We start from the raw sequence: 23,009 nt of genomic DNA on the forward strand, positions 1-23,009 counted from the left end.
ACATATATATATATATATATACATATATATGTATATATATATATATATATACATATATATGTATATATATGTGTGTGTGTGTGTATTCTCAAGTCATATGTAGTTAACGTTGGCTGTGTAGATCGTACGCTAAAGTATATTATATTATATATTTTAAGTCTTCATTCTTACTACGCAGTACATTTACTGACATTCCCTAGAGACGTACCTAATAACCGACCAAAGTAGATATGACACAAATATGCAGTTTGTAGCGTTATTAGGAAAATATTTACATTGAACATTTGTCATTCAAATTTCTAAATTATCATATAATTTGATTGAGGGGAAGTTAAGATTTTAGCCTCGCAATTAACTGACCACGGGCCAGGAACTTAGGGCCGCAGCGCGGGCGGTTCTGTCTAATTGAGCGCATCACTCACTTTTGTTGTTGGTTTCTCCCAATCAAATATGTCGGCCTGGTTGCCAAAGCCGGCCATATATCCGACCGCGAGAATATGTAACTATTTCTTATCCTGTCCATAAAGCGCTTCGTTTGTGTTTTGTTTCCTTCGTTTATACTCCGCCCGCTTCCTTCATCTTTTCTCTTATTTTCCAAACTTTGTGTAGCTTCTCCTTTTGAACATCTACTTACGCTTTCCCGGTTAAAGAAATTGACTGCCGTTAATACATCATTGTCAGTATCTCCTTTTAACTCTTATTTTACGCATTATTCTTCAATTCCCTGGCATTGTTTATTTACATGTGACGTCATTGACCGTTAAATTTTGAGTTGCATTCTTTCAGCTATTTGAAGAGCTTGTCTTCATGGCTGTGCATTGTGCAGGCCAAACAGGTGTGCCATCTTGAATTCGTCAAATCATATAGTGGTAAGGTGGCTTAGTGCATGTGTAGTGTATTTCATTTTGATATTCTGAGCAGGTGTAATCGTGTGGGTGTTTATCAAGATGTTTGCCATCCTCATAGCTGCAGTTATCTATATAGTAGGTTACCTCTTATCATTCAGACTATTTTTAGCCCTAGATATAAGTACCGCAAACTAATAGTAATGTTACTAGCTATTAAAGAAAAAAAAAAATAGATTAGCAGACATCTTTATATTTACCAAGTCCAAGGGGTTAGGTTAGGTGAGGTCATTTAAGGTCTTGCAGCTGCAGTTCTTACCTCTAGCTTTTATCAATGAGAATTTTAAACCCCACATAAGTGTCGTAAATTATGGTAATGTTGGCATCGATTTTTAGAAAATTGAGACTGGTAAACATTTTGATAAAGATGTTTGCCAGTCTCACAACAATTCTAAATTCTGTCATTTGGTAGCTCTTATCATTCTAAGTATTTTGAGCTCTATATATACCTACTGCAAACTAATATTAACATTGGTAGTGATTAAAAAACAAGTTGAGATTGGCAAGCATCTTTATATTTATCAATGTGTGTATCCTGTTTGTTTACTGTTCTTATATTCTTATTGTGGGATGGGGCTCCATCTGGTCTTCCTAAGTAGGAAAATAAAGAATTTATGAAGTTCAGTCAGAATTATGTTTGCGCTGATTATGATATTCTTGTGAGTAAAAACTTTCTTGATATTCACTCCACAAGTCCATGTCATATCAAGTAGAAGTCATTGTATTATAGTATGAGCAGTTATACCTTCCCATATGCGGTCGTACATAGATACTGGGTGCTGGTCATGTGACCTATATGTCTAGATCACTTCCAGCTTGGGTAGATCAGGCCACTGATTTGTGTTCTCAGTGTCCTCCCCCAATTGACCTTGACCATATGTGTATGCTAGTATTTGACTTCCCTCAAAATTATATATAGTCTCCTGATTAGCCCAGAATTTTTGTCAACTTCTGAATTGTATTGCAGTAGAAGCTTAATTCAATGAGTACCTAATTGGTGTAAAATAGGTTTAACAGAAGTTTAAAATACATATACCACTGGCTTTTTTCCCCCATACAAGGGAGGTAATCAAAGTCAAAAGCATAAATCCACTCCCACCCATTTCATCCCCACATACTCCACTCCCATGCACCACCCTTCCCTCCTTTTCCTGGCTCCTTCTGGATGTTGCAGCGTTTCTCAACCAGGGTTCCCCAGAACCCTAAGGTTCCGCAAAAGGTCCCTAAGGCTTCTGCGAGAACAAGTGAGATAAGCTAATGCACTTTTGATTTTTTTAAATTTAATTTCATATATGTAACATAATTAAACATGCACGACATATTCTTGGTTATTGTACATACATACATATACCAAGGCTTTTTCCCCCTTACAAGGGAGGTAGCCAAAAAGGAAAAGGCATAAAATCATTCCCACCCATTCCATCTCTGAATACACTCTACACCCCTTCACCCTCCCTCTCATCTTAGCACCTCCTGGGTGACGGGTCATCCCTGCACCTTGTCCACTGCCCTGGGTCAGAAGCAGTGTCGCAAGACACAGCACATCCACAGCAAGGCCGCTTCATTAAATCGGCGACCCCCCCTCTCCGTCCCCCCTTGCATAAAGGAGAAAATGGGGAGAAATCTCTTCAGGCTGCATCAAAATTTGCTCACACATACTACCTCAACCCCCATCCCCCCGCCCATTCCACCTCATGCATCACAACATCATCCATATACAACCATTCTCCACTCACCCCTGTCTTCTGTCCTCTCCCGTCCTTCCTCAACAGACATTCCCCTTTTCCCCAAAGCCCCCTTCACCCCATCCATCCACCTCATCCTAGGCCATCTCTTTATGTTCACTCCCTCCACATCTGCCTTCTATACCTCATTTACTAGTCTTTCTTCACTCATTTTTTCCATGTGTCCAAACCATCCTAATACTCTTTCATCAACCCTATCTCCCAGCTCCCTTTCCACCCCTGTTCTCCTCCTCACCTCCTCGTTTCTCACTCAAATAGCCTAGTAACCCCCATCATACTTCTCAGACACCTCATCTCAAACACATTCAAACTCCTTCTCTCTTCCTCTCTTATGTTCCTGGGATTGCACCTTCAATAGAAGTTCCTGCCTGAGTATATCATGATTGTTGAGATCGTTTTAGTAGGTATATCTGATAGTTTGTTTCTATAAGACAAACAGGTATTTTACTAAATGTGACAAGAAATAAATATGGAAAGTACATACATATACCAAGGACTCTTTCCCCCTTACAAGGGAGGTAGCCAAAGTCAAATGGATAATCCACTCCTGCCCATTTCAACCCCACACACTCTACCCCCATTCACCATCCCTCCCTCCCTCTTTTCTTGGCTCCTTCTGGATGACATGTCATCCCTGCATCTTGCCCAGTGCCCCAGGTAAAAAACAATACAGTAAGACACAGCACATCCAGAGTAAGGCTGCTTCATTTAATTGGTGACCCCCTGCCCATCTCCATTCCCTTGTGCAGAAAATAAGAATATGGGGAGAAATCCCTTCAGGGTGCATCAAAATATCATTCACACCCACTCCCTCACCACCCACTCCCTTTCATGCATCATAACATCACCCATACACAACCATTCTGCACTCAGCCCTGTCTTCTGTCCTCCCCCTTCCCTCCTCAACAGACATCCCCCTATTTCCCAATGCCTACCCCATCCATCCATCACACCCTTGGTCACCCCTTCATTTCCACTTCCTCCACCTCTGCCCTCCACACCTTCCCCACTAATCTTTCTTCACTCATTCCTTCCATGCATTCAAACAATTGCAACACTTCTTCATCAACCCCATCTCCCAACACCCCTCCACCCCTTTTTTCATCCTCACCTTCTCATTTCTCACTTTATCCAGTCCAACAACCTCCACCATACTTCTCAGGCATTTCATCGTAAAGACATTTAAACTCTTCCTCACTTATGTTATTTGTTTCTACCCCACACAGGGCTGTCAGCACAACCACCCCATCATACATTCTCCTCCCTGCATCCACTCCCAAATGTTCACCTCCTATCATACTCCCCAATCTCCAAGGCATTTACTTGTTTCTCTCAATCTACATTCTGCCTCCACCTCAATTCCTCCCTTTCCTGCCACATTCGCCCCAAGTATCTAAAGCTATCCACTTCCTCCAGTCTCTCCCCCTTTATATTCACTTTCAAATTGCTACCATCCTCTCCTCTCATATATCCCATCATTTTACTTGTACCTACATCTATCTTTAACTTCCTTCTTTCACACATCTTCCCAAACTCCATTACTAACTTCCTTAATCCCTCCTCTGATCCTGCTACAAGTGCAGTGTTGTTAGCAAACAACAACTGGGTTATCTCCTATTTTTCTTCATTTCCTTTAACCATCACCAATCCCATGCCCATTACCCTAGCACCTCTCTTTCCTCCCCATCAATGTATAAATTGAACCGCCATGGTGATATGACATATCTCTGGTGAAGCCCCATTTTTACCTCAAACCACTCACTCCAGTTTTAATTTTAACACAGGCTCTAATACTTTCATTAAAAACTCTTGACTGTTCTTAATAGCTTTCCTCCTATCCCATATATCTGCAATACCTCCCACACTACCTTTCTGTCTACCCTGTCATAAGCCTTTTCCAAATTCATAAAGGCCCCAAAATAACTTACCTTTTCCTAAAGCTTTTTCACATATCTGCCTTACCACAAAAATCTGATCCACACAACCGCTACCTTTCCTAAACCTACAATGTTCCTCATCAATTACTCCCTTTTCTTCTCATAATCCTCTCAATCAAAACTCTCCCATAAGCCATCCCATCTACACTCAACAAACTGATCCCTTTGAAACTATTATACTCACACTAGTCACCTTTTCCCTTGTAAAGCAGAACTATACATGTGCTCCTCCAGTCCTCTGGCACTCTACCCTCTTTTAGACAAACATTTAACCACCTCACCAGCCAGTCCACCATCACTGTACCTCCCATTTTTAGATACTTTACATGACATCCATCTAACCCAGGTGCCTTACCTGCTCTCATCATTTTAATAACTGGTTACATCATATCTTTTCTTATTTCTATTCTATTTTCCTCATTCATCAGTCATTTTCTCAGCGTTTTCTGCTGCAACCACCTTTTCCTCCCTATCTTCCTTCACATTTAGCAACTCTCTAAAATGCTTTGTCCATCTTCCTCGTACTGCTGTCTTTTCAGTTATTATCTCTGCACCTTTTACCTTTTCTTCTCTACTTGATCTTTGATCCTTATATGAAAAGTACATCTACAACTTCTTAGATCAATTTTATTTGTTATGTTTTGCTAAAATAATAACACCGGTACACCACTTATCAGTGTATCTTAAATTATGTGATTTGCAGTGGCGGATCCAGGATCAAAATTGGGGGAGGTGGCCAAACCTAAATTTTGTAAATGTAGATGACACAGGGAAGAGGGGGGGGGTAGCTAACCTGAATTTTGTAAATATAGATGACACTTTTAAAGAAATGTACTCTGCAGCATGAATACAATGATTTTGAATATGAATTGAAGTATATCTTCTCACTTTAGTTGTGCTTTTTGAGAATATTGGACAAAAGTAATACTTAATCTTACATTTTAAAGGTTTACCCTCAAAGATGTGTTGAATATACTTCTGCCACTTTAATACTGCTCAGATGAGAGGGAGGGTGGGAGGGGTGTGGAGTGTATCTAGGGATGAAATGGGTGGGAGTGTTTTTATGCCTTTCCCTTTTTGGCTACCTCCCTTGGAAGGGGGAAAAAGCCTTGGTATATGTATGTATGTACCAGTGTATACATGACAGTTTTCTCAACCTCTGTATCCACTACTGGTAACTTGCATCACTTATCTGAGTCATATGAGTTATGTGAACTGAACTTTTCTAGAGAAGGTCATATTTAGATTGAGGTTTTGTGAACCCAAATGTGGAATGTTATGAAGTTATATTAAAATATGACTGCTGTGGCCGGTTGGGTCATTCCTTACTTCCAAATCTTATGATGTGAGGAAAAATTTGAGTAATTTTGGTTGTGGTGGGGTGAGTATACATGTATTTGTTGGATGGTTTCAGCACATTTTTGATGAAAAGTAGTATGCAATATATCTCAGCACCATATGTGTTAATATTTCTACCTATTTTATGTTACATGATGGCATGTACAAAGGGTCTGTTTAGGTACCATGGTCTTGAGTATGATTTTTTTTTTTTTTTTTTAATACAAAATACCCACAATCCCATTGCAATGTATTACAAAATATTATAATATATATTTTTTTTTCCAGGATGAGTGTAACTATCATCATTTCTTTGGAAAAGTCATCCATAGATTCCATACATGTCATATGGTGAAAAAGACCCAATGTGACATCCGCAGCATAGCTGTATCACAAGTCATCTTAGATATTGCATAATGACCCACACTGGAGAGAAGTCTTTCCACTGTGACCTGTGCAATTCTGCTTTCTTTTTGAAAAAGGTTCTCTCACACAGCATATGATGACCCACACAGGAGAGAAGCCTTTCAAATGTAACTTGTGTAATGCAGCTCTCTCATGAAAGAATCACCTCATATAATATATGATAACCCCTACTGGAGAGAATCCATTCCAGTGTGGCTTGTGTGATGAAAGTTTCACAAAAAAAGTGTTTCCTCAAAGAACACATGATGACCCACACAGGAGAAAAGCCTTTCCAGTGTGACCTGTGTCATTCTGTTTTCTTAGTAAAGAGTTCTCTCATACAGCATATGAGGATCCACACAGGAGAGAAACCTTTCCAGTGTGATCATTGTGATTCTGCTTTCTCAATAAAGGATAATCTCACACAGCATATGAGGACCCATACAGAAGAGAAGCCTTTCCATTGTGACCTGTGCAATTCTGCTTTTTCAAAAAACAATTATCTCACAGAGCATATGAGGACCCATACAGGAGAGAAGCCTTTCCAGTGTGACTATTGCGATTCTGCATTCTCACTAAAGGGTAATCTTATAAAGCATATAAGGACTCACACAGGGGAGAAGCCTTTCCAGTGTGACTTGTGTGACTTTGCTTTCTCAGTAAAGAGTTCTCTCAAAAATCATATGATGACCCACACAAGGGAGAAGCATTTCCAGTGTGACCTGTGTGATTCTACTTTCTCACGAAAAGATACTCTCACACAGCATATGAAGACCCACACAAAAGAAAAGCTACTCCAGTGTGGCCTGTGTGATAAAGCTTTCACACAGAGTTATCTCCCAAAACATATAAGGACCCACACAAAGGAGAAGCCTTTCCAGTGTGACCAGTGCAATTCTGCTTTCTCAGTAAAAAGTAATCTCACAAAGCATATGAGGACCCACACAGGAGAGAAGCCTTTCCAGTGTGATCATTGTGGTTATGCTTTCTCAGAAAAGGGTAATCTAGCACAGCATATGAGGACCCATACAGGAGAGAAGCCTTTCCAATGTAACCTGTGTAATTCTGCTTTTTCAAGAAAGAGTTCTTTCACACAGCATATGAAGACCCACACAGTAGAGAAGCCTTTCCAGTGTGACCAATGCGATTCTGCTTTCTCATTAGAGAGTAATCTCACAAACCATATGAGGATCCACATCGAGAAGCCTTTCCAGTGTAACTTGTGCAACTTAGCTTTCTCTTTAAAGGGTACTCTCACAAAGCATATAATGACCCACACAGGAGAGAAGCCATTCCAGTGTGGCCTATGTGATAAAGCTTTCACACAAAAGTGTCACCTCAAATATCATGTGATGACCCACACTGGAGAGAAGCCATTCCAGTGTAACCTGTGCAATAAAGGTTTCACACAAAAGTGTTTCCTCAAAAATCACATGTTGACCCACACAGGCAATAAGCCTTTCCAGTGTGATCTATGTGACTCTGCTTTCTCAAGAAAAAGTTCTTTAACACTGCATATGAGGACCCACACAGGAGAGAAGCCTTTCCATTGTGACCTTTGTGATTTTGCTTTCTCACAAAAAGGTGGTCTCACAATCCATATGAGGTCTCACACAAGAGAGAAGCCTTTCCAGTGTAACCTTTGTGATTCTGCTTTCTCACAAAAGGGTCATCTCACACATCATATGAGGACCCACACAGGAGAGAAGCCTTTCCAATGTGACCTGTGTGATTCTGCTTTCACACAAAAGGTTGGTCTCACAATGCATATGAGGACTCACACAGGAGAGAAGCCTTTCCAGTGTGATCTGTGTGATTCTGCTTTCTCACGGAAGCGTTCTCTAACACAGCATATGAGGATGCACACAGGAGAGAAACCTTTCCAGTGTGACCATTGTGATTTTGCTTTCTCACAAAAAGGTGATCTCATACAGCATGTGTGTCCACACATGATTCACAACTAGTGCATAAAGGAAAAAATGTAAGCACACAAGTTGATTTAGAGATTGTCAATGACCTTTGAAATGGAAGTGTACAATTTAATAATTTCAAATGTAGTTTTGAGATTGTTTATACTGTTTGGTGTTATTTATCACCAGTACTTGTTCAGACAAGTGAAATAAACCAAGAAGCATGTTAGCAATTTCGCACCTCAAAATAAATAATATTGATAGCATTATAACTCTGAATACCTCATTCATTTTTTTCCCAATGTATCAAATTGTATTTTGAATAAATAATAGTTTCCTACAGAGACCTACTGTTCAAGAATAACAACATGAGCAAAGAAGATACTGATGAAAAAAGGCTACTAAAAGAGCTTTGGCTTTGTAGAAATACCAAGGTAAAAGAGGAACCCTGAAACAAAGCCAAAGCAGAGATCAGAAGTTAAGTTTTATGGTAAAGGAAAGGGAGCCATTGGGAAGGCACATCCTGACTTTACTTGATTTTAATTAAAAGGTACACAAAAGACAGCAAAACAAGGTGACAACCACATTTGGTAAATAGTGCAGATGGACGTGGTCTGTAACCATTTGTAAAGTCACAAAACTGTAAATAATAATAAAAATAAAATTGCAAAGAACTGATGCACCATGTCAAGTTGAAAGGAAGCACAGGGTATAAAGCAAAAATGAACTGCTAGCTGCTAGTGAATGGCTGGGTGAAATAATGAAAACTGAGGATGACACTAATGGTCAATGCTTGATACCTCATTTGATAGTAAACATGTTAATGCCCTTTGTCTTTAATATCATGAGTTTCTGGTTTATAGCACAGAAATGATTAGTTTAACAATTTCAAAATTTCTGTGCAAGAAAAACTTAATTCAGAATTATATAAAATTTTACACAAATGGTGGTATCTACTCAGAATGAACAGTTCTGTGACTTGGCAAAGTTGATGGGTATTGGAGGAACCTTCCTAGAGTGTAGTGCAAGCTCGTTGAAGTTTTAATCTAATGGATTAAATAAAAATACAACATAGAAACCTAATCAAATGAATTTAAAAAATATATATATATAAACTTTATAGGAGAATGTCATTTAGGTATGCTTATGAGTGAAAAACTACCAATTATATGGAAATTCAATAAATTAGTGTGTATAAAGAGTGGGTGTAAAGACAGAGAAGAAATAAAGAGTTAGAAGCTAGAACTAAAATTGAAAATTGGTAATGGATTTATTTTATTATGTAGGCCTATATAGTTATTTGCAAAGAAAGTTATAAAGGTAATCAGTGTTATTATTATTTTTTTGTTTTTTTTACTTTGTCATACTAATCAGATCAATATAAAATGCTTATTAGATATTCATGTAAGCTGTCATTGTCATACAAAGGACTCTTGAAATACAAAATCAGTGCAAAAAATAAAGACAAAAATATACCTAAAAATGTCTTATGGAAACCCAAAATTACAAGGTATTTCAAAGACATAAACTGTTCAGATAGCACAGAGCACATGCCTCCAATGTCAGGGTCTCAAAATAGAGAAAACTTTACCCACATTATAAATGACAACAGAGGCCACTATACAATACTGTATATAGCATTTGTATACAATCTATAAATGCCATTGTTGCTAATTCGAAAATATATCCTGGATCTTCATGCATATCTGTAACTGAATCAAAATCTAATGACATCTATTGGCCAAAGGCCTGCCTCTCCACAAAATTTCATTACATCTGTAACTTTTTTGAGTAAAGTTAACAGACAAACCACCAAATAAACACTGACAAAATCATAATTTCCTTGGTGGAGGTAATACATTTGAAGATTGTGTGCATTTGCTTGGGCGTGCACATGACAAAAATAGGCAAATTTTGAACATAAGCATATTTCTGCACTCGCCTAACTAGATGGAATTAATTTTTGCAAACACTTTAGAAACAAAACACGTGACTGGCCACAAAAATGTCAGTCATCTCTCTACAAACCAGCCCCCATCTTGAAAACCCATCAACATCCTCACCTTCCACCCAGAAATGAGAATGTAAGAGGCTAGTAGACAAATGACTAGAAAGAAGAGTAGATGACGAGTGTTATATTCTTACAGTTTGTGTATTTACTTAATACCCAAAGGCGAGGAATTGCATAAGCTTGCTCTAAACCTTGTGTTTATAAACGACGGCAGGGGGCCCGAGTGGGTTTTACTACTTGTAAACTAAGTTATGCAGATATTCGAGATTGCTTAAGTAAACAATATTGCATATAGACTTGTAACAACAAATCTAATTGGAGGAAGAGAAAATTGGTTAACGATTGTAAGATCACGACCTTAGGGGAGGATTTTGAATATAAAACTAAAGATCATCGGAATAAAGAAATCATTATGTCACTGCAGAAATTACCTGGGACCTAACAACGCGTGTTCTCACCGTATTCATAGATTGTAACTGGAGAAGCACGTCGTGCAATCGGTATTCAAGAAAGAAAAGAGAATCTACAAACATTTCATTCCACCTGGTCTGAAGTACACTATATGAAATTTGAGAGTGAGGAATACTTGTTGGTACTGGGCCTACTGACTAAGATCTGTGAACTGAGACAGGAAAAGAAGTGACAAGAGGAAAGTGGAAGTGACTAAAGACGTACGAAACGAAAGTAAGAGCACGAGAGTGGCAGGCTTAGAATGTGCCAGGGCCTGAAACTCGGGTCTTTGGACAAGCCCTAGGGTTCCTTGCTATCAGCTTTGACTGAATTTCCTCCACCTTCTCACCCAAGAAGAGATGACAACTGTTGACTGCTCACCAACTACTGTAAGTCAGTGGCATAGAAACAGTCCTACACTAATACAGTGTAAACACCAGTCCAATTTAGAAGAAGGGGAGAGGAAATGGAGAGATAAAGAGTGGGGCGGGGGCAGACCAAGAGGAGGGGAGAGGCTCAGCAGAGGTCAGACGTCGCTCTTGGCTCCAGCGCTCGCACCCACCGCCCACCACTCTTAGCCGACCGGTCGTGGCAAAGGAGGTTTATTTCTCTCTGCTGCTCACCGGTCCGGCACACGCTAGACCTCTTCGTTGACGCTGGCAAGTGGGCTCACATTTTAGACAAATCCACACAGTGTACTTCCCGCTTTATTAAGTGGTGTATATCTGACACGTTTCCCGAGTCACGTAATTATCTGCTTTCGGAGTTGTGCTCGGAAGAAAAGAGATTTACATAAATCTACACTCACCCGCTTGCCCACTGCACTGCCCAACAGACCTACTCTCAAGATTGCGATCCAGGTATTGACCGTTGACTTCTGTCAGCAACGCTCTGCCCCGTCAGGTGGCAATTCTCCTCTACTTCTTTAAAGAGCCGCCTGCCGCTGCTTAACCCATTCAACTCCGATGACAAGATTCTTGTCATTTGGTCAAATAAAACAAAAAATCATAAAACACCAAGATGTTTGATCAAACAGCACCAGAAAAATATGACGTCAGTCCTCGCTTCGCTCGCAGCGAAGCGAGGACTGACGTCGTATTTTTCTGGTGCTGTTTGATCAAACATCTTGGTGTTTTATGATTTTTTGTTTTATTTGACCAAATGACAAGAATCTTGTCATCGGAGTTGAATGGGTTAATTGACAGCATCGCTTTGCCCCGTCAGGAGCTAACTCTGCCCGCTGCTTGACTACGGTCAAGTACTTTTTACCTCGCTAGGGGGCAACTCTTTTCTCCCTTTAGGGAGCCGCCCGCCGCTGATTTGCCAGCATCGATCTGCTCCGGTAGGGGCCACTCACATTCGGGAAGACATGCGAGAAGTGAATCCTACTCCTCGTAAGACATGTATACAGTTCTTAAGAACATAACTATGCCCCACGCGCAGACATCTACACGTACTTTTTCTTCGACAAAATTCGCTTACTTTCTAACTTTCATATTACATCTTTCATTTTATCCCCTACTATTTTCCCCGTTTTTTTTAACCATTCTCAGTCACTACGCCTCCTACCATTTTCTCCGGTTTTACTTGGTCAAGATGTAGGCGTCGTCGTCACCGTCTAAGTTCCCTGCCCATACCTCCCGCGCCACGAACTTGGCCCCTGAAAATGCGCATATTGACAATAGCCGACTTTTATACACTACTATCTTCTCATTTTCTTACAAACATCTCCAATCACACATACACCAATCTCGGGCGAGCGGGTGATCTTTCCTAGGTAGTCCATAGGGAGTGATTCTGACCTTTAGGGATGGAACTATGGCCCCCGGGAATATTTATTGACTCGGCTGCATAAAACTTATGAAGTCGATACTCTACACGGGTTAAGAAAGAGAGATAGAAAGATAGGGAGAGGATGGGCGAGAGGGAAAAAAAGAAATTAAGACAAAATTTTGATAATATACATACAGTATACTTTGGTATGCGATCTACTTAGCCAACGTGATCTACGTATAACTTGCGTGGATACTACCGGGGAATGTTAATAAAAATATTGCATATGAATAAAGATTGAGAATGAAGACAAAATCATGTAATATAGATATACTTTGATATGCAATATAAAGAGCAGATCGCAAACCAAGTAGCTTCATTATACATAGACCATAAACATTTGTGAGCATTTGTAGCTGTTTCCCATTAAGGTGTGAGCATTTCTCGTGTGGGCATTTGTAATCATTTGTCGAATTTTCCTTTGTAACAGCATACTTCTACATTCTCGCACTGTGCATGACGTCAATATCACGTGACCAGAAGCCTGCCGTATTCGACTGAGCGTTCATGTAGGCCCTCTGAGCACTATTCTTGAATTGTTCTTGGTATGTTCCCCTACAATCAATTCATCAACATTCCCTGGTGTTATCCACGCAAGATATATATATTCGTACGTAGATCACGTTGGTCCTAGATCGCATAAAAAAAAAAAAAAAAAAAAAAAAAAAAAATATATATATATATATATATATATATATATATATATATATATATATATATATATATATGAATGAGAAATTCGCTAGTAATAGCAACATCAATCTGATAATTTTTATGACAGTCGCATGCAGGATTTGAACCCAATGCTTTCGGCCACCCGTAAGATCACCTTCATAGAGCCTCAACCCACTACACCAACAGAGACTGTAAAAGCCTTGAAAATGGTACATCAGAGTGGGCGAAACAAAAATAGAAGAAAAAAAAAAAAAGGAGAAAGAGAGAGAGAAAAGGGGGGAGGGCTATACTAACATTGGCGGATTGATTTCAGGACTAAATAAACTAAATGATTACCTGTTAGATGAAAAAACAGACATAATGGTAATTGTGGAGACGAAATTAAGGGGTTCAATACCACCCAATGATGTTGGACACGGGTTATACAATTACTGGATTAAAAACAGAAATGAGAAACAGGAAGGAGGAATCATGTTCTTGGCCAAGAAAAACTTGAATGTGACAAGGATTACTGAGGGTAAGAACAATGTAGAAATGATCATGATAAAAGTCGAAGACAAGGACATGAAAAGTAAAAAGTTTGTGGTGATTTATGTGCCCCCCAAAACGAGTTCTTGGAAAGAGAACAAACATGTGAAAATGTTAGAAGATACAAGGCATTCATAAAACGAGATACTAAAGGGAGGAGGTAACCTGGTACTGATGGGAGAAAATGACAGTGAAGGGCGGAGAGGATCTGTGGGGGGTAATGCATTACTAGACATAACCATGGAATATACAATGACACAATGGATCAATGAAAACACAAGATACAGAAGTAATGAGGAACCGCCGAGGCTGGATTTAATATTTACAGCAGAACCTGAAATTGTGGATAAGATTGAATACAAGACACCATTTGGAAAGTGTGACCATATACTTATAGCGACTGAACTAAAATAAGATGTATAGTTTGAGAGAAATGAAAACTACAGAAAAGAAAGCTTGCTGTACAACAAAGCGGACTTTGGGAAACTAAAAAAATTATTTCAAAATGCAAATTGCGAAAAACATTACATGGAAGAGACAAAACTGGAAGCGAAATGAGAGATCTTGATGGATATCTATAATGAAATGCTGGATCAACAGAAGATGTAGTGAGGCGAAAAAGAAGAAACAAAGCTTGGAAAAGGTAGGGAAAGATAAAGAAAAAATGGAAAATGGCAAATATATAGATAAACTATAGAAATGAGTATGTAAAAGTGCAATGAGAGGAAAAAAGGAACTGTAAAAAATATAGAAAAATGCAAAGAGTAATCCAAACTATTCTATAGATATGTGAATGGTAAACTTGAAAATAAACAGGGAATGGTGAAACTACGCCAAGGTAATACAGAATACACAGAAGATCTAGAATTGGCCGAAGTCATGAATAATCACTTCAAGTCGGTTTTCACTAGAAAGAAGGTAAGGTATTGAGACGAAGAAAGCGAAGTGCGATCTCCCCCCATGAACGAAATAATAATAACACAAACAGAAATAATGGAGCAATTAACAAACCTTGATGTTAGGAAAACGCACGGCCTGGACGGAACTGCAAACTGGATACTAAAAGAATGCAAAGGAGCTAATGGAATTGATATATAACATAATAAGTTGCTCAGTTACAGAAGGAAAAATACCAAAAGACTGGAAAACTGTCAACATTGTACCAATATATAAAGGAGGAAACATAGAAGAACCAACTATTTACAGACCGGTCTCACTAACAAGCAATGTAGCCAAAATTTGTGAATTTTTTTTATCAAGAATAGATGGTTAAAACACATGGAAGGAAATGATGTAATAAACCCAAGACAATTTGGGTTTAGACAGGGAAGGTCATGTACCACAAATTTAACACGTTTTTACTCAAGACTAATAGATATAATACAAGAAAGGGATGGATGGGCCGATTGTGCTTTTTTTTTTTTGGACTTACGAAAAGCCTTCGACAAAGTTCCAAACAAAATAATTATATTATTAAAAGAAAAAAAAAATGGAAAACATAGGAGGGATACAAGGCAACCTACTAAACTGGATGGAGGATTTCCTAAATGGTAGAAAGATGAAAGTAGTATTCAGAGAAAAATATTCATGTTGGAAGTTGGTGATTACTGGAGTTCCGCAAGGATCTGTATTGGCTCCAATAACGTTTGCTATTTATGTGAATGACATGGATGACGGTGTGGAATGTTACATGAGCTTTTTTGCAGACGATGCTAAATTGTTGAGGAAAGTAAAAACCGAAACGGATTGCAAATAACTACAGAGAGACCTGAACAATGTTTGGAAATGGAGTAAAAACATAGGAAGTGGACTTGAACATTAAGAAGTGTAGCATAATGGAGTTTGGAAAAAGTAAAGATAGAATATCAGGACAAAATGCAATTGGAAGGAGGTAAAGAAAGTGGGATCTGAAAAAGATCTGGGAGTAATTATCTCAAACGACTCGTACTCTGATAAACAGATAAACAAAATTGTCGGAGAATCCTATAACTTGCTAAGATCAATAAAAGTGGGATTTACCTATTTGGACGAAGAAATTATTAAGAAAATATTAGTCACACTATTAAGGCCCAGACCGGAATATGCGGCGACATTATGGTCACCTAGCACCAAAAAGGATACAAAGAAAATAGAAAGAATCCAGAGAGCAACCACAAAAAATGGCTCCAGCACTTTCAAACTTGTCATATGAAGAGAGACCGGCTAAATTGGAGTTACCGACTTTGGAGCAAAGAAGAGAGAGTGGCGACCTACTGACCACCTATAGAATCATAAAGGGCACGGAAATACTCGACAGAGAGTACCTGTTAAATTGGGACAAAAGAAACAAAAGAGGACATGAAAAGAAACTCAAAAAAGGTAGTTATAGAAGAGATCTGAAGAAGAACAGTTTTCCACACAGAGTGGTGGACACTTGGAACAAACTGGACGAAACAATAGTGTACAAAAATCATACACGAATTTAAGAGGAAACTAGACATTACGAGATACAAAGGCGGGACCTCACGAGCGTAGCTCCCCTTCCCGTAAGATACAACTAGGTAAATATACCCATGACCTTCACTACACTGCCAACGCGGACCGACCTGCGGGCATTCCTCCCCTCCTGGGGTCATCAAATCCGCTGGCCTTTTGACCCCCCCCCCCCCGGGGGTGCCAACCGCGCATCCCTGTCTGTGACACACACACACACACACACACACACACACACACACACACACACACACACACACACACACACACACACACAAGAAATACAAGAGGACACGGAAAGAAAGCAAGAAAGACAGCTATAGAAGAGATCTGAAAAAGAACAGCTTTCCTCACAGAGTAATAGACATTTGGAACAAATTAGACGAGAAAGTGGTGTGTGCAAAAACAGTATATGAATTTAAAAACCATTTAGATAAAACGAGATATGAAGACGGGGCACCACAAGCATAGCTCCCCTTCCTGTGAAACACAACTAGGTAAATACAACTAGGTAAACACACACACACACAAACACACACACACACACACACACACACACACACACACACACACACACACACACACACACACACACACACACACAGAAAGATGAGAATAGTGCTCAGAGAAAAATATTCAGATTGGAAAGAGGTGATCAGTGGAGTACCGCAAGGATCTGTACTAGCTCCAATAATGTTTGCTATTTATGTGAATGACATGGATGATGATGTGAAATGTTATATGAGCTTCTTTGCTGACGATGCCAAACTGTTACTGAAAGTAAAAACTGAAGAGGATTGTGAATCACTGCAGGAAGACCTGAATAAAGTATGGAACTGGAGTCAGAAATGGGAGGTGGACTTCAATATTAAGAAGTGTAGCATAATGGAGTTTGGTAAAAGCAAAAACAGAATACCAGGACAATATAAAATTGGAACCAAGTAGGTAAAGAAGGAGGGATCCGAAAAGATCTGGGTGTAATCATCTCAAACGACTTGTCCTATGACAAACAGATAAACAAAATTGTTGGAGAATCCTACAACTTGCTAAGATCAATAAAAGTGGCATTTACATATTTGGACGAAGAAATGATTAAAAACATACTGCTCACACTGATAAGGCCTAGACTAGAATATGCGGCGATATTGTGGTCACCCAGTACCAAAAAGAATATAAAGAAAATATAAGGAATCCAGAGAGCAGCAACAAAAATGGCACCTGCACTCGCAAACTTGTCATATGAGGAGAGATTGGCTAAACTAGATTTACCGACTCTGGAGCAAAGAAGAGAGAGAGGTGACTACTTACCATCTACAGAATCATGAAGGGCACAGAAATACTCGATAGAGAGGACTTGTTAAACTGGGACAGGAGATGCACAAGAGGACATGGAAAGAAAATAAAAAACATGGCTACAGAAGAGATCTGAAGAAAAATAGTTTTCCACATAGAGTGGTCGACACTTGGAACAAACTGGACAATGAAATAGTGTGCGCAAAAACCATTCATGAATTTAAAAGCAAAGTAGACACTGCGAGATACAAAGGCAGGACAACACGAGCGTAGCTCCACTTCCCGCAAAATAAAACCAGGTAAATACAACTAGGTAAACACACACACACACACACACACACACACACACACACACACACACACACACACACACACGTTAGATGAGAAAGTAGTATGTGCAAAAACAATACATGAATTTAAAAATAGTTTAGATAAAATGAGATATGAAGACGGGAAACCATGAGCATAGCTCCCCTTCCCGTAAAATACAACTAGGTAAATACACACACACACACACGACTCGGTGGCGCGGTTGGTAGAGCACTGGATTGGGAAGTACGGTGGTGCTCGCAGTACCTGGTTCGAATCCTGCCCAGGGCCGAAATTATTTCGGTATCGCTGCGCTTCGGGTCGTTACTCTGACTCTCGTGGGCGGGGAGTTGGGTGTGTGTGTGTGTGTGAAGGGTCATAGCATTACCCATAGATCGGTCATACGAGCTCTGAGCTCTCTTCCGGGAGGGAAATAGCTGTTGATCACGAGTCCAACACGTGATCCAAAGACCAAGGTTAATACACACACACACACACACACACACATAGTTTAGATAAAATGAGATATGAAGACGGGACACCACAAGCATAGCTCCCCTTCCCGCAAAATACAACTAGGTAAATATACATACATATATATTCTCATTATCAATATTTATTCTTATGAAGTACAATTATAGACGTTTCCTGTTGTTGTTCACTTAACACGTTAGCTGTGTAGATAGTACACTAAATTATATTATATAATTCCTCTCTTCATTCTTAATATCTATTCTTATGCAGTAAATTAATTAACATTCCCTGGTGGCGTTCTGTGGTGGTAAGAGGAATTCTGCGTTAATAAGTGAAACACAAGTAGCACTGGCGAGATATTCGATGGTTTTATTTGTTCGTGACCGGCCCCTACAAGAGATTGATGCCCACTGCCTCTGGCGTAGGCCTGGGCATTGGGAGATGGGTATGGCACACATTCTAGCACCCTGTGCCAAGTGGGATTTGTAGGTAGAATATAGATAGGTATACATATATAGTGTATATATATATATATATATATATATATATATATATATATATATATATATATGTGTGTGTGTGTGTGTGTGTGTGTGTGTGTGTGTGTATACATATATATATATATATATATATATATATATATATATATATATGCAATAAAAACACTAGGAACGTGTGTTCACAAATGCGTAAGTAATCACTAGGAAAAGTAAACTAACGAAGCAGAGCGCTTTCGTATAATTACATCTTCAGTGCAGATACAAAGAATTCCTTCTTTGTATCTGCACTGAAGATGTAATTATACGAAAAAGCTCTGCTTCGTTAGTTTACTTTTCCTAGTGGCTACTTACACACTTATATATATATATATATATATATATATATATATATATATATATATATATATATATATATATATATATATATGAAGAACTTGCATACAAAATTATTAGAGGTAACGTTATATAAACTACATGAATCCCCATGGAAAACAGATATGGCAGAAGCGCAAGGCGGTGTGCGTATATGGGAGCAGCGTAGGTCTAACAACGAACTTAAAATACCACGTAGAACAATTACGTAATGACTACGCTGCGCAGACTACATACATAAAACAATTACTATATAGGGATTAAGTACTACATACACTATATAGGGAATAATGAATAATTATACTATAAATAGAGGAATGAGTACAGGTTAACCTAATAACCGACCAAAACAGGCATGACACATATAATGATATATGCAGAATTGTAGCGTTCTTTGACAACCATTTACATTGTTTGAACATTTGTCATTCAAATCTTTAAATTATCATATCATTTAATTGACGGGAAGTTAATATTTTAGCCCCGCAATTAACCGAACAAGGACAGGAACTTAGACCATAGTTCCTTGCGGACATTAGCGCACCTGTCTCTTGCGTCTGTTGTTGGTTTCCCCAATCAACAGACGCAAGAGACAGGTGCGCTAATGTCCGCAAGGAACTATGGTCTAAGTTCCTGTCCTTGGTCGGTTAATTGCGGGGCTAAAATATTAACTTCCCGTCAAACGAAGCGCTTTACATTGAATATAAAGCGCTTCGTTTGTATTTTGTTTCCTTCGTCTATACTACTTCTTATTTTGCAGTTTGTGTAGCTTCTCCTTTTTGCTTTCCGGACTAAAAAAATTCCTGCCATTAATTCACCATTGTATCTCCTTTTAACTCTCTTATTTTATTCCATTATTCTTCAAGCCAATGGCATTGTTTATTTACATATGACGTCATAAACCGTCAAGCTTTGGGTTGCACTCTTTCAGCTATCTGAAGACTGTCTTCGTGGTTGTGCATTGTACAGGCCAGACAAGTGTACCTTCTTGAATTCGTGAAGTGGTAAGGTGGCTTAGTGCATGTGTAATGTGTTTGCTCTTGGCATTTGCTATGCTTCACTTCCCGCTTGGTAATGTAATTGGTATTCCGAGCAGCGGTAAATATGTGAGTATTTATCAAGATGCTTGCCAACATCACAGCAGTAATTATCTATATAGTCAGTTAACCCTTATCATTCTGAGTATTTCTAGCACCAGATATAAGTACTGTACCACAAAATGATATTAATGTCAGTACTTAGCTATTTGAAAAAAAAAAAAAAAAGATTAGCGGACATCTTTATAGTTATCAAGGGGTTAGGTTAGGTGAGGTAATTTATGGTCTTCCAGCTGCAATTCTCTCCTCTAACTCTTATCAATGAGTATTTCAAACACTATATATAAGTATCGCAAAGTAATGATAACATTGGCAGCAATTTTTTAAAAATTGAGACTGGAAAACATTTTGGTATGTGATAAAGATATTTGCCAGTGTAGCTGCAGTTCTTAACTCTATCATTGGGTAGCTCCTATCATTGTTAGTATTTTGAGCTCCAAATATACCTACCACAAATCAATATAAACATTGGTAGTGATTAAAAAAAGTTGAGACTGGCAAGCATTGTTTATGTTTATCAACATGTGTATTCTGTTTGTGCTCCATCTGGTCTTCTTTGGTAGGAAAATCAAGAATTCATGAAGCTCACTTGAAATTCAGTGTGCACTGATTATGATATTCTTGTGACAAAAGATGTTCTTGATATTCACTCCACAAGCCCATGTCATGTCAATTAGAAGTCATTGCATCATAGTATGAGCAGTTATACCTCTGTAGTCAGGTCTAGGCAGTCTAGCACCTCCTAACTCTGGTCAATATCTGATTACAAGAAGGCTAAAGGAGAGTAAAGTATCATTATTTATTCAGCACTTCGTAGCACCCCCTAAAATTCATTTTAGCACCTCCCTCTGCCTTATGCAGTCTTACATAGATACTGGATGCAGGTCATGTGACCTATATGTCCAGATCACTTTCAGCTTGGGTAGGTTAGGACTCTGATTTGTGTCCTATGTGTCCTCCCCCAATTGACCTTGACCAAGTGTGTCTGCTAGTACAAGACTTTCCTCAAAATTATAAATAGTCTCCTGATTTGTCCAGAATTTATTGTCTCCTTTTAAATTGTATTGCAGTAGAAGCCTAATTTAATGAGTACCTAATTGGTGGAAGCCAGATTTAATGGAAGTTTAAAATACGTACCAACGGCCTTTCCCCCCTGTAAGGGAGGTAGCCAAAGTAAAAGGTATAAATCCACTCCTATCCATTTCATCCCCACATATTCCACTTCCATTCACCACCCCTCCCTCCCTCTTTTCTTGGCTCCTCCTGGATGAAGGGTGATCCCTGCATCTCGCCCACTGGCCAGGGTCAGAAGCAATGTAGCAAGACACATCACATCCACAGCAAGGCAAATTAATTTAATTAGTGACCCCCCTGGAAAACTCGAATGTGAACATAATTCTGTTAAACTCCAATATTCCATTTTTTTTTTTGCAGTTACCCCCCATTAAGACTGGCCATGATAGTTGAAAATCTGCAATATAGAATGACCAAAAATAAAATTTTTCATAATCTAAGTCTTTCCACACTCTTAAAAAAATTCAAACTTATCAAAGAAAATTTTAACACATTCTAAAAAAAATCAATACAAAAGACAATTTGCAGTCATAAAAGTGTATTGAGGATATGTGCATAAATATCGAGTAAATATATATATATATATATATATATATATATATATATATATATATATATATATATATACATATATATATATATATATATATATATATATATATATATATATATAAGTATTGGGGTATTGGCTGCTTGTTATTGTGGCAAAGTAGCATGCAGTTGATAATTTAGGGTCTATATGGGGGCCCCTACGTACCAGAGCCACACATCATTTTGTCTATGATAGAGGAAAACTCTGTTCATAGAGAAATGACACTTTTATACTACGACTGTCCCTCCATTATGCTGTCCCCCAACCCCTTGTTGCTGTCCTGTACCATTTCTCTGAGTATTCTTTTTCTGTGATGGGGGAATTCCTTGTGTTGGGGGAAAAGAATACTGCCACCAAGTATTCCCACTTGGATCGTAAGAGGCGAGAAGAAAGGGACGGGGTTTGGGACTAGGCATCCTTCTCCTTGTAGCCTCGCAGGGGACATTCCTAAAAAAAGAAGAGAAGGCATAAGAGGGTCTGGAAGTTCTTGGACCAGCACCCTAAGGTTTGGGTCTTTTAATGTGCATGAATGTGGTACAGATAAGAGTGAAAGGGAAGAGATAGGTAGTATGTTTGTTAGAAGAAAGATGGATGTGTTGGCTTTGAGTCAAACTAAGTTGGAAGGGAAGGGTGAGTGTAAGTTTGGGAGCGTAAGTGGGAGGTTATCAGGAGTGAAGAGAGGGCGAGAGAGGGAAGGGGTGGCTATTCTAGTAAATGAAGAGATAGGTAAACGGGTAGTGGAGTGGAAGGAGGTTTCCTCAAGGATAATGTGGATGAAGGTGAAACTGGGAAAGGAGATGTGGGTCTTTGTAAGTGCATATGGACCTGGCAGTGAGAAGAGTGTAGAAGAAAGGGAGGCCTTTTGGATAGATTTAAATGAGTGCATAGAGGATTTAGGAAGAAATGTCAATGTAATAGTACTGGGAGACCTTAATGCTAGGGTAGGAAATGGTCCAATTGATGGAGTGGTTGGGAAATGTGGAGTTCCAGGAAAGAATTGTAGTGGAGAGTTGATGGTGGAAATGTGTCTAGAAAGAGAGTCGATGATAGCAAATACAGTGTTTCGGAAGAAAGTCAAGCATAAGTACA

The 23,009-nt window shown here is 38.9% G+C and overlaps 1 protein-coding gene across 1 annotated transcript in view; it reads left to right on the plus strand.

The window, feature by feature from the left end:
- Positions 1–534: 534 nt before the first annotated feature.
- The window catches only part of LOC143030402 (uncharacterized), a 37,742-nt gene continuing 15,267 nt past the window's right edge, over positions 535–23,009 (plus strand). The window contains exons 1-2 of the mRNA XM_076193549.1: positions 535–869; positions 6,214–8,293. Coding sequence (XP_076049664.1) covers positions 6,555–8,293 — 1,739 coding nt within the window. The 5' untranslated portion in view covers positions 535–869; positions 6,214–6,554. The remainder of the gene's footprint in view (positions 870–6,213; positions 8,294–23,009) is intronic.

The sequence above is a fragment of the Oratosquilla oratoria genome, chromosome 12, assembly GCF_046742065.1.
Source record: "Oratosquilla oratoria isolate Oo_2021 chromosome 12, ASM4674206v1, whole genome shotgun sequence".
Taxonomy (NCBI): Eukaryota; Metazoa; Arthropoda; class Malacostraca; order Stomatopoda; family Squillidae; genus Oratosquilla; species Oratosquilla oratoria.